Genomic DNA, 14935 nt, shown 5'->3' with positions numbered 1-14935 from the left:
TAAACTATAAAGGGTTGCTAAATGCTACTTATTAATACATTCTGGCTGAAGGTTAGAGCAACTGCAAGTGTGGATATGAGCATGTGTCCCATTTAGCTCTCCAAGTGACTTCCCACATCTTTCTTGAACCTGACCCCCAAACTCACAGGAGTTTGCTAAGAGGTTTTTTTCCCCTTTTCTTTTTCGCTCTGAAACAATTTGGCTGTTGCTTTGTGCAGGCTTGAGCATCAGATTCCTTTCAGCTCCCCCCTCCTGCAGCTGTTCCTCCTTCCACCTTTCCCCAGGCAGGCCCAGCTATTGGCCTAGAGGCTACCTGCCTCCTCCTCCTCCAAGGCCTGTGAGTCTCCAGTTGGAAGCCAGAGGCCTCCAGGGACCAAGGCAGCTTACTGGAGGCCCTTGGGGAAGGTGGGAAAAGAAGATAGTCACTAAAATTAAATGAATTTTCTATAACTGTTTTTTAATTAAAATTGCAATTCTTTTTCTATGCAGAAGAGGCTCTTTAAGAACAATTGCACTCCCTGAGTGGCAGGCAAAGAGCTCAGCAGCTCTTCCCAAAGCCAGGGAGGGAAGGGAGGTGAGAGCAGAAGTGATGGGGTGACTGGTCCTTCCCTCTTTCAGGGCTAAGAAAGCAAAAAGGAGAAAGGGCAGGAAGATGGAAGGAGGGATCTGCTTGGTGACTTCCCAGGCTGAGGCCCCTGGGAGAGAAGGCTGAATGTATTGGGAATTCCAAGCTAGGATTTTGTGTTTTCTTTTGTCCCAAAAAGTTATGCCACCTTCTCCCTTCCTTCTCACCCCTGGAGGGCCCCAGCCACCAGCCTTGAAGCTGCAGTGAGAGTCACCCACTGCCTTGGCCTTTGGGACCCCTTGAGCAGGAGAAGAAAACCAGAAAACCAAAGGAGAGAGAGAGAATGAGAGCGAGAGACCGACCTGGAAGGAAGAAGTAATGGAGGAGGGAGACGGGCGGGGTGGCGGGTGGGGGGACGGGGGTTGGGAATGAGATGGGAGCCCACACCACTGAGAGAGAGAGAACTCCTTAGAGGATGTGCAGGGATTTACAGGACAGCACAGAAGAAAAGGGTAGAAAAGGAAAAGCAGTTTCAAGCAAAAGAAAGTAAGGGAGGGGAAGAGCCAAGAGTAGCGAAGCTGAGGGATCTGCAGCAACTTTGAGAAATAAAAGTGAACTGTCTGTGGGCGACTGCTGTGATCTCAGCAAAAAGCCGAGCTCAAGGCTCAGGGACTCCGCCGCCCACACTGTGCCCCGCCTTATTTTGGATGCCTCCAACTCCAGCTTCAGGCACAGTACACGAGTAGGGGTTTTAAGACCTGGTTAGTGCCGGTGCGGCACGGGAACAGCTGATCCCTGCAACACCCAGGTGTGCTGGCGCTACAAAAAGAGCCGGGGCCGCTGCGCGGACTTCGCCCCGTGCTGCACACGCTTTAGGAGAGCGTGTCCTGAAGTGTCCTTCCCGGCTCTCCTCGCTTCCCAAGATTTGTTTGCAACGTCTACATCCCTCACCACCGCATAAGCACTGAGGCGGGGTGGGGCGAGAGGTCTCTTTGCAGGAATTAATATCGATTTCAGTCTCCTGCTCCCTCAAAGTTTCTCTTTGACATTGGCGAGACTTATTCTAAGTCAGAAGAAAATAAAACCTTGCCTATTCTGGGCCCATGATTGCACAAAATCCAAAATGCTGCCGGCATGAAGATGCAGCTGGAAGACTCTAGAAACGTAGCATTAGGAGGCAGGGACTTTATAGTGTCCGGAGATAAGTTCCTAAATAAACTAAGAATTACGCAGTGGGAAATTAAGAAGGAGGGTCTGAGGGGCCGACCTCAGAGGTACAGACAGAGAAAACGAGAGCGAAACACTCAAGGAAGTGGAACAAATCGTCGTAGGCAGGCGTCTGCCTCTCTGGAAACCCGAAATCCGCCCAAACCTCATCCCAGGAGCTCACGGTACCAGTCGCAGGGCCCCGCACTATAGGGGCTGCCACCCTCTGCCCCCGGAGTCCCCACGCCGAGACTCATCATTTGCTGGCTCTTTCTTCCTTTTCTTCTTTTGTTTTTTTATCCTTCAAATACAAGACAGAAATACACCTCATTTATCATCATAGATATATATATTTCACTCTCACCACATAAATACAAAACATCCAAATATCCAAAACATTCAGAACAAAGTTAGTAGCCTGGATTCAGTGACACCTACCCGCGTTTGAATCGTTCATTATTTTCTTCACTATTTGCCTAGAAAAAAAAAAGATGAAAAAGGGGGGAGTTTCCGACGTAAATAATTTACAATAAAATTACTATTTTTAAAAATGCTTTTCGCTTGCTTCAGATGGACGAATACATTCTAGACACTGCGGCACCTCGCAGTCTGGGTCTGTGAATTTGGTTAAAATGTGGGTGGCCGTGGCTGTAGGGACGATCACTGCTGCGCAGGGTAAGGAAAGAGGGTGTCGCGGTTCGTGTTCTGATTTGGGACCACTGAAACCCTAAGACTGGGGAAGCGAGGGGAGTGTCTTATCCTATCAATCACACAAGACGCTGTCTGGACTCTGCTAGAGGAGGCCCGACCGCCCAGCGGCGTCCCTGCCTCCCCTTCCGCAAAGAACTGCTCAGAAATCCAGCCGTTTCCTGCGTGCAGGAAAGGATTTGTGAATCCGGGAGTTCGGGAGAAGAGGCAATGAGTGCTGACTCGTTTTCCAAGCCGAGCGATTGTGCCCAAAGCTACGCGCCTGGGAGGCCGTAGGGTGAAGCGCCGGCGCCCAGACTACCGCCGGCAGCCGCTTTGCTCTTTCCTGGAGGAGGGAGAAGCTGTCGGCCACCGCCCCGAATAGCCTCGGAGAAAAGATTCTGAATTTTCTTTGATTAGCGGCGTTGGCTTTTCCTTTGCTTTTCCCCCGTTAAATTCCTGTTTAAGGTTACAATACCCAGAACCTTAATTTTGCATTGCCCTGTGGGGCATTCTCTATCCTGAATTTTCTTACACCTTCCAAACTTCATCATTACGAGTATTTAAAAACTGGTTCCACTTCATCTGGTTTTACGTGGCAATTGCTTTTATTGCTGATTAGATCAAATGTATTAGTGTCGTTGCCTACCAGGACGTTTGTTACTGTTTCCTGGGGTCGGGGGTGGTTGTGATTGGAGTTGCCCTAAAGGGGAGAAAAACCGCAGGATTTGTCCCGCCAAGAAGCTGTGTTGTCTATCGACTATCCCGAGAGGTCCGCAAAGCGGGGCCCAGGGGCTCCCACAAGCCCTGGTTTCTCTGGCAAGAGGAAGGAACGTCCTCCTTTTTTGGTCTAAAGAAACCTGGAAGCCCCTGGGGTCTGCGCGCAGTTTTCCTCTTTCAAATATTCCTAGGGATAGTCGGCAGCCGCAGCAGCCGCGGATCTAGAGCAAACTTCCTGTGCTTTGGACTTAGAACCAGTCTTTTCCCTCCTGGGCTGGGCACGGGGTCAGGGCATCAGTTTGACTAACTCGCGCATTTTTCCCAATTCTTTGGATCGCTCCTGGATTCAGAAGGAAGTTGGGGGTTGGGGAGGAATCTCGGAGGCAAGGTAGAAAAAAAAAATAGCCCGAATGAGATGAAATTGGTAGCAGAGCCTGGGTGGGAAAGAAGAGCTGTCAGAGGCCTGGTGGGAGCCAGGAGCCCAGAGCAGGAGCTCTGGGCACCTAACGCGCGTGAGTCCATAAATATCACCACAATAGATAGTATAAATATAAATACAGGGAAACACTTAAAATCAGTCCAGCGCTTTTTTCTCGGCCCCTTCTTTATTGTTGGTCCGGGAGTAAGGCTCGAAGGCCGAGGAGCTCAGATATCGGGCGGAGAGTTCTTGCAAATTCCCAGCTAGCGAACCAGCCATTGTTAACGGGGCGGAGGACAGGCGGCTGGCGACGGAGCCGAGCAGCGAGGGCACCGGCAGGCTGAAGAGGCTGTGGCCCGCGGCCGGGGCGCCTGCGTGCAGTCCCCCCGGCCCGGCGGGCCCGGGGCCTGGAGCACCGCCCACAGCCGGCGGGTGCGGGGACGCGGCGCCCGCTGGGCCCGGGGCGGCGGCGGCTGCGGCTGCGGCGGCCGAGCCGGCAGCGGCGCCCGTGCCCAGGGCCGGCAGGCTGGGCCCGCGCAGCGCTGAGCCGAGAGCGCCCGTGGCGCAAGGCGGCAGCAGCGCAGGCAGGCCGGGCGGCGACAACAGGCGGCCCTGCTCCAGCAGCCGTAGCACGCTGCACGTGGCCGCGGTCTCCGACACCACCGAGCGTAGCTCCGAGTCCTTGCCCTGGTCCTTCTTCTGCTTGGTGCGCCGGTTCTGGAACCAGACCTTCACCTGCGCGCCGGGGTGCGGGGAGAGTGGGAGAGAGGGGCAGGGAAGACCAGCGTCAAAGGAAGCGAGCTCCCGGGGCGCGCGGCTCCGGGGATCTCCCCAAGCCCCAGCCCTACCCGCAGCCCCACCCAGCAGCGGGAGAGGTCCGGGCTGGGGCGCTGCTGGGGGAGCTGGCGCCGCCACGAGGGGGACACAGCTGCTCCACTGGGCTGCGCTTCCGGGTCAGGGAAGCAGGCCCAGGCAGGCGCCGCTTACACAGAACAAAGTAATAAAATGCCCACGGCAGGAACTCGAAGGAAGACCGGAAAGGGTTTCACTGGCTCCCGCGGCTACCCCGCAGCGGTATTTGGGGCTCACAGATGTGTGAATCAGTGCGGGCCCCAAAGCCGGAATTTCCGGTGGAGGGTGTGAGGCCCTAGGGTGAAGTGAAGGAAGAGGGAAGTGGGAAGAGATGGGGGGAGCGAGTATTGCCCAGGCTTTCTGGACCCAGGCCCCTGGCCCAGTGGGCTCAGATTCAGTCCTAGAAGCACTACTCCTGGTGAAGGCTACAAAGGCCCATTTCCTGCTTCAGACGTGACCATCGTGACCATCAGCTAGCAAGCAGGGAAAGTGGCTGCAGGAGAATAATATGTGCGGGAGACTTGATGCAGACGGAGTTTTCTGCACCTCCTCTCACCAGATAGCTGCATTGAAGGGTCTGAGTGATACTCTTAGTTTCTCTCTCCACTACTCTGAGTCATGAACTTGGAATCATGGGAGAAAGTAAGGAGGCTAAGGTGGACTGAACACTCCCCACTAACCTCCTCTGTCATTCTTCTGCCCCTCTGCAGGCCTAGCAGTGGCCCAGAAGAGTTTTGCAGCAATAGGGAAAGACTATCCTGTCTAGATTTTATAAACTAAGAGGGGTAGTAGCAGAGAGAATAGAAAAAGCTACCACACCAACTCAAACTCAAAAAGAACACCCCTATCTGTTCTGTCAGTCCTCAGCTTTCAGCCCAGATTCCAGACCTAAAATGCTCTCCACCTGCTTCAGGGTTGGGCATGGGGAAAAGGGTCGGTCTTCAGAAAGAAGGCTGCCTTAGCTAAGCCAAGCTGGTGATATGCCACTTGGCAAGTTCTTGGGTCCTCTCCTGGGCCCAGAGCCCACATGGCCAGCTCCAGGGGCATCATATGGATTTAATGTAAAGGGAAAGATCTAAAGCACAACCGGCAGTACTGGCTTCTAGGTCCTGGATCTGCTTCCCATCACATACCTCTTACATCACTGGTACAGAAGACAGGGTCTCCCAGGTGCTCAGGGCTGGGGCCAGCTCAGGATGGGGAAAGCCTTCCTTTAAGGGTCAGGGCAGCCTGATCTGCACAGGCAGATCTCCAGGAGGGCGTACACCTTTCTAATTCCTAGGAATCACCCATGGTGCTGCAGCAGAATGGGCCTGGATGCTGTGTACAACTGGGAGGGCCCACAAGGGGTGGGGCCTAGAAATCTAGCCAAAATGGGGTACCCCAAACAAGGGCAAAAGACAGTACTTTGTAGAGCAGAAGCAAGAAGGAAATGCTCAAAACTGGGGGCCAATAAAAATTCCAGAAGGACAGGACTTGGGGCCTCTTGGGCTTAGGCCAAGGTAGATAAAACATGGGCCCTGGAAGATTTGGGGATGGCAGGAAGGGTGGGGGGAAGGGATGTATTATTTAGGGGAAGGAATCCTTAGGCCTTTCTTACCCAACCTGCCCATCTCCTCCACCTCCCAAGGGTAGCTCTGTTCAGAGCAGGTTAGGAGGTGAAGAGCAGGCTAGGTAGGGGTCGTGGGGAGGAAGGCTGGTGCAGAACTGTGTGCGGCCTGGCCACTGGGTACCTGGGTCTCGGAGAGGTTAAGCTGCCGGGCGAGCTCGGTCCTCTCGCGGCCCACCACGTACTGGCAGCGCTGGAACTCCATCTCCAGCCGATAGAGCTGCTCCGCGGTGAAGGACGTGCGCGTCCTCTTAGGCCGGTCCAGGTCCAGGCCCTTGGGCAGGATGATCTCTCGGATGGACCCCTTGGCATCTAGGGAAGGGGAGATGTCAGCCGGCAGAACCCTCCCATCTCCCTCCACCTCCTTGGCCCGAGCTGGCTTTGGGGACACAGTCCCCAGAAGCGTGCAGTTTTGGGATGGGGATGGGGGGCGGGGGACGGAGCACGACCACAACCAGGTAGCAAAGACACTGTGTGGAAGGCAGGGGCCTAACTCCATACCGCTGACCGAAGAAGGGACCACACTTTGTCTTTTTGTAGAGTCCTCCAGACAGGGGAGAGAAAAAATCCAATCAATTCCAAATAGGCGGACGTTTCTTCGGCCTGGGGGGGCCTCGGCTGCGCAGTCCGGGTCCCCTGTAGCCTGAGGGTACCCTTGCCGCCCCGCCTGGGTCCTGCGGGCCCCAGCTCTGGGATTGCTGACCAGACCGTGCTCCAGTCTTCCCCACCCCCACCTTCGAGTCTCCTTCCCTCCGGAGTCCGCGCAGCGGAAGGAGGAGGGACCGAGTCGGGGCCGGCCGGGCCCGGCGATCTGCTGGCTGGGGCGGCGCCAGGCCGGGGCCCGGCCTCGCAGCCTCTGCCGCCAGGGCTAAGCGCACGCCGCGCATCCGAGAGCGGCAGAGCAGAGCACCAAAGCGGCAACCGCGGCTCCGTAACCCAGCCCAGCTGCCTCTCCCGGCGGCAGCGGTCAGGCACCGATCGCGGCGCTGGGGCCCTCGGCTCAGTGCACTAACTGGCAGGGCCGTAGCCCGCGATCGGCAGCTATTCTCCGGGGCTCGCGCTCCCCCTTGGGTGCGCTCAGCCCTCCAGAGCGCTGGAGTCCCCTGGCCGGCTCCCGGCAGGTCATCCGGCCCTTGAAGCGCGCACACCTCCTCCCGGAGTTTTCTGCTCCTTTCCCGGGTCGGAGGCCGCAGTCCGATGCCCGACCGCACCCGCGCAGCCCCTTGTCTCCCCCCCGCAGCCTGGTCATTGGGGCCCCTCAGGGCGTGGAGGGCCGAGGCCCCTGGAGAGCGCACCGGAGAGTCCCAGGCGCTTGTCCCCAGCCGGACCCGGAGCGGGGAGGGCCAACAACTTTCTCCCAAGTCCCAGCCGGCACTCCTCCCCACCGGCCAGTGTCGGCTGCAGCGCGCAGCTCCGGCCCCGGAGTCGACCCCAAAGAACGCGCCCGGCAGCCCTGCCCATCCCTACCTCGGACCAGGATCCGGCGGCAGTAATCCGGGTCGGCTGCGGAACTGGATTTACTTTTGTTACAATCCTCAGCAGCGCCCGACGCTGAGAAGGCGCCCTGCGGCTCCTTGAGGAAGGCGGCTGGGAGGTTCCCCTCTGCGCCCTTGCTCTCCCGACTCTCCTTGTGCGCGTTCTTCGAGACCCGGGCAGCCTCGGCGTCCGAGTGGCATCGAACGTCCATTTTGTCTGGTTTCCCGAACATAGGCAAGAACAACAACAACAGAAAGGAAGAAAAAAAAAAAAGCCAAAAAAAAAGGGGGGAGAGAAGGAAAAAAAAAAAGGAAAAAAGGGACAAAACCCCCGACAACGCAGCCTGTACGCCCGGCCCGGCGACAGGCAAGGGGCAAGAATGAATGTCCCCGCGGGGAGGCTTCGGCGGGTCAGCGGCGACGGGAGAGTGGCGCGCTCGCCAAGAGGCGGCCAGTCTGGTTCAGGATCCCGGTGGAGCTGCGGCGAGGCCGCCTCGTCAGCACCCGCGTCCTCTGAGCACGTCCAGTGTACCCAGCCTGGCGATCAGGTAGCGAACAGCGCAACTCCGAAATGCTGCGGCTCCCGCCTGTTTCTGAGACGGCGAGTTGTAGTTGTCCGACACCCGGGGGGACGCACACTCGCTGTTGCAATTGATTACGGGTAATTTCGCAGCCCCCACGTTTCGGTTACCTCATGAATACACTAAATTGTTTGGATAATATATCAGATCGTAATGGATGGTTTCTGTCCTTGTCCCCAATCAAGTAGGGGTTTAGCCAGTGAATAAACGGAAATGATTGGTCTTGCTTTCAGGAAACACACAATCAAAGACCCACACTTCCAGAAAAACTTTTGACAAGATTCATCCTGAATTGTTAGTACCATTAGCAGGCATTATTAACTTTCTTTTTGCCTTTGACCCTCCTGCTCACATACTGGCTAGAGGGGTTTTCTCCACACTTGCCAGATAGAGCTGAATGAGGGTTGGGCGGCGGGGGCGGGTGGGGGGAGGAAAAAAAAAACCCTACACACCCAGCAGCAGAAGAAAGCAGTTGCCTGGAAGTGGGGGATGGGGGACAAAGGTGGGGGGAGAAAGTTTTCCCAAAAAGTATCTCCCCTGCACTCGAAAAAAGCCAAGCTTTCCCCCTAAACAACTCCTTCTTAACACACCTCGACGCAGACAGCCATCTTAAACTGCCACCTCTCTTCATTTAGTTCCAGTTGGATTTTTTCATGCCTGCACCTCCAGCAGCCCTGAGGCAGCCCATTCAAAGGGCAGCTTTGTACTCAGAGTCCAGCAGGAGAGAGAGGGGGAGAGGGAGAGACGGCCGAGAAATCTCAACTGTGAGATCTGCTTCAAAAAAAAAAAAAAAAAAGTTTTCCCCTAGCTATTTCATTGTCTCTGCTACAATATCTTTGAGAAAAGCAACAGCCAGTAATCCAATAAGAGCATTGATTAGGCTACAATGATTCAATTCAAGCGCATGGCCTTGTGCAAGGAGCATGCTCCAGCCCTTCTCGTCACCTTGCCGGGGCAGAAGCCCTCTCCACGCCGCTCTCCCCATTCATTCCTTTATGGGAAATGCGGAGCAAAAGGAGTGAAAGATGGCAATTATCTAATTGGACTATTAACAAACAGTCCTCTGAGTGCGGCGGTCTGGCGTGGCTCCTGGGCGGGGGAAGGGCCGTGTTCCCTGCCCTCATTCACAAAGAGTGCAGGGGCCGGGGAGGAAAGGGGTTTTTTTAAAGGGGGTGGGTGGGAGGAGAGGAGAGGTGGGAGGTTTGGCTGAGAATTTTTCCACACAATTCCAAGAATGGGGCGGAGGCGGGGGGAGGGGAGGGGGATGGGGGCGGGGGTCGCGACGAGCGGGTGGGAGGCAGGCCGGGAGGGGGAGGGGTGCGAGTGTGTGTGGCGGGCCCCTAGGGGCTCCAGCCCGCAGCGACGCACGCACCGCCCGCACCGCTGCCACCTCTCCGGCCTCCGCCGCCACTCTGGGGGACCCCTCTACCGTCCTGAGCCGAGAGGGGGCCCCTGAGCGGGGTCTTTCGCGTTCTCCACCCAGCCACCCCTCCCGCCACTTAGGGGCACCCAGGGTTGGCCCAGCTCCGGAGGGCATCTCTGGCCCTGCAGGCCGACCTCGTGCTTCCACTGTAGTTGATTGGGCTGAGCGGTGGAACTATCCCGAGCTACTCTCCGTAGGGCGGCGGCTTTCCAGGGTCCCCAGTGGGCTGATAGCCCCTCAGCCTGGCTTCGCTCCGCAAGCTGCCCTCGAAGTCCGACGCCGACTGGGCGCCCGGGGAAAGTGCCTTTGATTGGCCGCTCTGCTCCGGCGGGTCGGTGGGCCGGGTGGGAGCAGAGAGGGGTAAGAGGGGTAAGAGGGGTAAGGGTCTTTGCGGCCACCCTGTTCTGAAGATGTAGAGTAGGATTGTGTTAAAATCCGGTGAACTCTCCGGTTGCCTCCCGCAACGCTCAAAAGCTCAGACTGGCCTCGAGGCACTGAGGGCTTTGCGCTCCTGCGGCTAAGCCGTCGGGGGGCGCAGCCGCCGGGTCTTGACTCCCACTACCGCGTCGCGGGTGCGGGTCCCTGAGATTCGGGTCCCTCCTGATGGGGCCTTCGTTTCCCTGCAGAGCTCGGCCCAAGGGAGCTCCTGGGGCCCCTTGGGCAGGGAGGGGTGCGACCGAATCCCCCGGTACATCGGCCCCTCCTTGCCCCCTACCCTGGTGGGGTTGGAGGGGTCGGACCTTCGGACTACGCCGGATTGGGTGCGCAGGAGGATTCTAGGCCTATCCTCAGCCCTTTAGGAGCCCTGCGGGCGGCGGAAGTGCCAAACCGCGGCCTTGGCCCAAATGGGACCACCTCCGGATGGCTCTGGGTCCCCGGCCCGCCGCACCTCTCTCTACGGCCTCCTCTTGTCGGTGAAGGCCGCAGCGGCCTGGGAAACCCACGGGGACACCTGCGGCGCCCGGTCAAAGACCTGGAAGAAAGTTTTTTAAAAAATAAAAATGGCCCAACCCATTACATTTTCTTTCAGGTAGCTGGGGGAGCTGCGGGGCGGGGCAGGGGCAGTCCGGAAGCAAACAGTTGCCCTTAGAAATGACACTCCCTGTGGGCAATGGCGGCCCTGGGAGGTCCGCAGCCGCATTCACTGCCATAGGGAACGCCCAAACTGTGGCCAAATCCCAAATGCAAATTTTAAGTTTGGCCTCGGAAATTTCTGCCCTCTCTCATCTTGTAGCATATTTTGTTGTAAGTGGGAACTATCTGTTTGTTGTTTGAGACGGAGTCTCACTCTGTCTCCAGGCTGGAGTGCAATGGCGCAGTCGACGCTCACTGGCACCTCCGCCTCCCGGGTTCAAGAGATTCTCCTGCCTCAGCCTCTCTAGTAGCTGGGACTACAGGGGTGCGCCACCACGCCCAGCTAATTTTTGTATTTTTAGTGGAGACAGGGTTTCACCATGTTGGCCAGGATGGTCTCGATGTCTTGACTTCGTGATCCGCCCACTTTGGCCTCCCAAAGTGCTGGGATTACAGGCGTGAGCCACAAAGCCCAGCCTGTTTGTTTGTTTGTTTATTAAACTTATTTAGTTTTGAGAAAGTCTCTTGCTCTGTCACCCAGGCTGGAGTGCAGTGGCACCATCACGGCTCTCTGTAGCCTCAAATTCCCAGGCTCAAGCGATCCTCCCACCTCAGCCTCCTGAGTAGCTGGGAGTACAGAGGTGAGCCACCGTGTCCAGGGGAATTATTTAGGAAGCAGTCACTTACCAGATGCATAAACTCACTTAATCTGAACTCCTCCTTCAGAGATGTAGTAATATTCCGGCTTTATAGGTGAAAGAATGGAGACTCAGAGAGAGGTTCAGTAACTTGCCCAAGTCACACAGACTGGTATGTGCAGAATTTGAATCCACTGATGCCTGACTTCAAAGCTATTCACGCTCTTCTTTGCCACACCCCACAAGACTCTGCCCCATTTTTAGTTCCAAACCCATACTTGCTTTGAGTTTTCCAAATCTTCAGGTGAGCACGTGTGTATTAAAAAGACACAGAGCAATGACCTTAATGTTAATGCAAGGAATCCTCATTATTTGGCATCAATTTTCATGAATTTTATCTAAACAACATTAAGTAGAAATTGAATCATGAAATTCTTGTCTCTGATGATGCTATTTATTTCTAGCTATGAGCATTTCTTAGGAGTTTATCACTTTTCTACTAGCTGATCAGGGATGAGTAAAAAATCATTTCTTGGGTTTCAGACTTACAGAATGATCATCTGAGAGCAGTGTCCAGGAATTTGCATTTCTACCTGGCTTGCCAAAGGATCTTTCACAAATTAAGTTAGATAATTTCACCTTTTAAACTTCGGTGACTCTGCTAAGCTTCCTGAGGGCAGGGACTTCCATCCCTCCCTCCTTAATGGACATGCAAATACTTTTTGAGAAAAGGCATTAAATGGGATATTCTGGCTGGGCACAGTGGCTCATGCCTATAATCCAAGCACTTTGGGAGGCCGACGCAGGCGGATCGTTAGGAATTCGAGACCAGCCTGGTCAACATGGCAAAACCCCGGTCTCTACTAAAAATGTAAAAATTAGCCAAGCATGGTGGCGCACACCTGTAATCCCAGCTACTCGGGAGCCTGAGGCAGGAGAATCGCTTGAACTTTGAAGGTGGAGGTTGCAGTGAGCTAAGATCACGCCACTGCACTCCAGCCTGAGTGACAGAGCAAGACTCCGTCTGAAAAAGAAGAAAAGAAGAAGGAGAAGAAGAAGAGGAGGAGGAGGGGGAAGAGGAAGGGAAGGAAGATGGGGAGGGGAGGGGAAGAGGAGGAGAAAAATGGGATATTCTGGAAAAACAACTAATTTAATTAGGCAGACATTTACCAGGAATCTGGAGGTGCCAGGACCCAGGTAGCCCCTGAAGGATATAGGCCTCATCTCTGCATCATCATAGACAAACCCAGTAATTAAGAAAACTCACTGGCTTTAGGTTAGTCATGGCTTCAGGTTGGCAGCACAAATGAAGTAACCAAATTAAAAAAGAAAGTCAACTTGTAGCCTGGTTCTGCTTTTTGTTATACATGGTACTTTTTTCTTTTTTTCTACTTCCTTTCTTCCTTCCTTCCTTCCTTCCTTTCTTTTTTGTTTCTTTTTTCTTTCTTTCTGTGTGTGTGTGTGTGTGTGTCTGGATTAAAATTCTGTGGGCATCCATCCAGAAAAATCATGACAGGTTTCTGAGAGGACACAGTGGAGGACGGAAGCCCTGGGATGGAAATTTCAGAAAAGCAGCTGCTAGTCCCAGAAAAAAACTAAAGCTGTGTGCTCACTGGCAAAGAAAGAAGAGAACTCAGTCAATTATTTGGATAATCTGAGACAAGCCTGTACTGCACAACACACACAAGGACACAAGGCTGCTCCAGGTGAAAGTGTTTTATTCTCTTGACTAAATTTGCCGCCCTCCCCAGTGCCCTTCCTGCCCCCACATCACTGTCTGCAGGTGCAGACAGACCCAGAATAGAACTGTAGCACTGGAAGGATTTTTAGAGATCATCTATTCCATAACCTTCATTTGACTTGACAGATGAGAAAAATGAGCCCAGAAAGACAAAGCAACTTGTTAAGGATTAGACAACTAGTTAGTGGGGGCCTCTGTGCTACAATCCTGGTCTCCTGACTCAAAGCTACATTCCCACCTCCACCCAGGCTTCTTGAAACCTGAACAAGATGCACTGTCTGGGGTTGGGTGAAATGATGCCATCAAAATGAACTAAATCACAATCTGAGCGTTGGGGATACTTTTCATATTCCCTGACCCCACCTACTTGCTTCCAGTCACAGAAAGCAGGATCGAGGTGGCACAGAGTGCTTTCCTTTTCCATCTTCACTTTTTATTTCAGAAAGAAGTAGGAAGGGACGACACGCAGGCAGAAAAAATCTGAGATCATTCTAGATTATGAGCAGGTTGGGGACAACATAACTTAATGTCTGAGAACATTTTAAGAAGGACTGCATCAGAAGAGATGATACAACCGGAAATTAAGTTTCTGTAAAAATGAATCAGGGTACTTGATAACAATAATTAATTAAAAGGAAGAATACCTAGCATTTATACAGAGACTTTCATCTCCAATCAAAGTTGCCAGTGGTGATGAATTCCATCTCATTTAATTGCCATTATTCCCATTTCACTGAAAATAGGGCATTGGAGAAGCACTTGAAATAAGAACCAATGTTGACTATCCAAAGTGGAAAATGCAGCCATATATCCAGATATTTCTTACCAATTATAGCTAGAGTATTAGCCAATGTGTACACAGCTAAATTTTGAATTATTCTGTCTACACTTCAAGCAAACAATCCCATTGGCCTCCATTTCTCAACTTAGCATCTTGTACCAAGAAACTATTTCATTGATTATGTATACATTTTGCACTCAGAAACATCATACAATTTTAGAGTTAAAGGGAGCCCCATTAATTCTATAGGCTCACTTATTCAACAAATCATACAAACATGGGTTTTGGAGTTAGTCAGGATGCCTGATTTATAGATCAATACCCCAGGTCCCTTACCTGTTAGGCATGTGGCTTTAGCAGGTCAGTTTCCTTCCCTGTGCCTCATTAGTCTATCTGCAAAATAAGGTTAGCTTTGATACTGTAGGGTTGTTATGTAACAAAAGTGCTTAAAACAGTGCTTGACGCAGTGAACACTGTCAATAAATATTTGCTATTAGTGTCTTTATCTGAGCATCTCTTATGGAGCCATAGAACCTGACTGCATTGTATTAAATAGAACCAGATATACCAAGAAGGAACTAACAGTCAACCAAGGTAACTGATTGGTCCAGGTACTCCATGGTAAAGCTTGATTGGCTTCATACTGATTCAATACTGTAAAACAGTAATGAACAGCTTATACTTATTAAGGACTTACTGACCAGCATTATCTCATTTACTTCTCATAATGGCACTTTGAGAAAAGAATAATTATGTATATCCATTGTGTTGAATTAAAAATAGCCATAAATCTTTTGCCATACTTCCCATCCAGAGGTAGATTCTATTCCCTTTTGCTGAATTAGGTGGAGCTTTGTGACATGCTGTAATCAATAAAATGAAGTGGAAGTTGCCCTTGTTCTGTCTGGGGCTAGGCTTTAAAGAGGTCTGGTAGTTTTTGTTCTTGCTCTCTCATAGAACCCAGCTGCTATGTTGTAAGGAAGGCAGTCTAGACTGTGAGACGAAAAGAGGCTACATGAAAACTGAAGCACCCCAGCTGATAGCACCAATTTCCAGTCATGTGAATGAGATCATCTTAGATGTTCCATTTCCAGCTGAATTCAGCCTTATGAGAGATCTTAAAAATACCATGTGAGGCATAGATGAGCCACCCATGCTGAGCCCT

General features: G+C 53.0%; 1 protein-coding gene across 2 annotated transcripts; it reads right to left on the bottom strand.

Annotated features, from left to right (window-relative positions):
* Positions 1-1949: 1949 nt before the first annotated feature.
* VAX1 (ventral anterior homeobox 1) lies at positions 1950-7959 on the bottom strand. 2 transcript variants are annotated; one of them, XM_033178576.1, is made up of 4 exons: positions 7525-7785; positions 6182-6369; positions 2210-2247; positions 1950-2072 (listed from the first exon to the last, which is right to left on the bottom strand). In XM_033178576.1, exons 1-4 carry the CDS (start codon positions 7763-7765, stop codon positions 1979-1981), a joined length of 561 nt encoding a protein of 186 aa, XP_033034467.1. In that variant the 5' UTR covers positions 7766-7785; the 3' UTR covers positions 1950-1978. The 2 variants fall into 2 exon arrangements, with proteins under 2 accessions (XP_033034467.1, XP_033034464.1); XM_033178573.1 differs by lacking the exons at positions 1950-2072; positions 2210-2247 and adding an exon at positions 3045-4331 and having other exon boundaries at positions 7525-7959.
* Positions 7960-14935: the final 6976 nt, after the last annotated feature.

This window comes from Trachypithecus francoisi, unplaced genomic scaffold (genome assembly GCF_009764315.1).
Source record: "Trachypithecus francoisi isolate TF-2019V2 unplaced genomic scaffold, Tfra_2.0 Contig01579, whole genome shotgun sequence".
Lineage (NCBI taxonomy): Eukaryota > Metazoa > Chordata > Mammalia > Primates > Cercopithecidae > Trachypithecus > Trachypithecus francoisi.
Note: the sequence above shows the minus strand (reverse complement) of the source record. Positions and strands in the feature narration are given on the sequence as shown.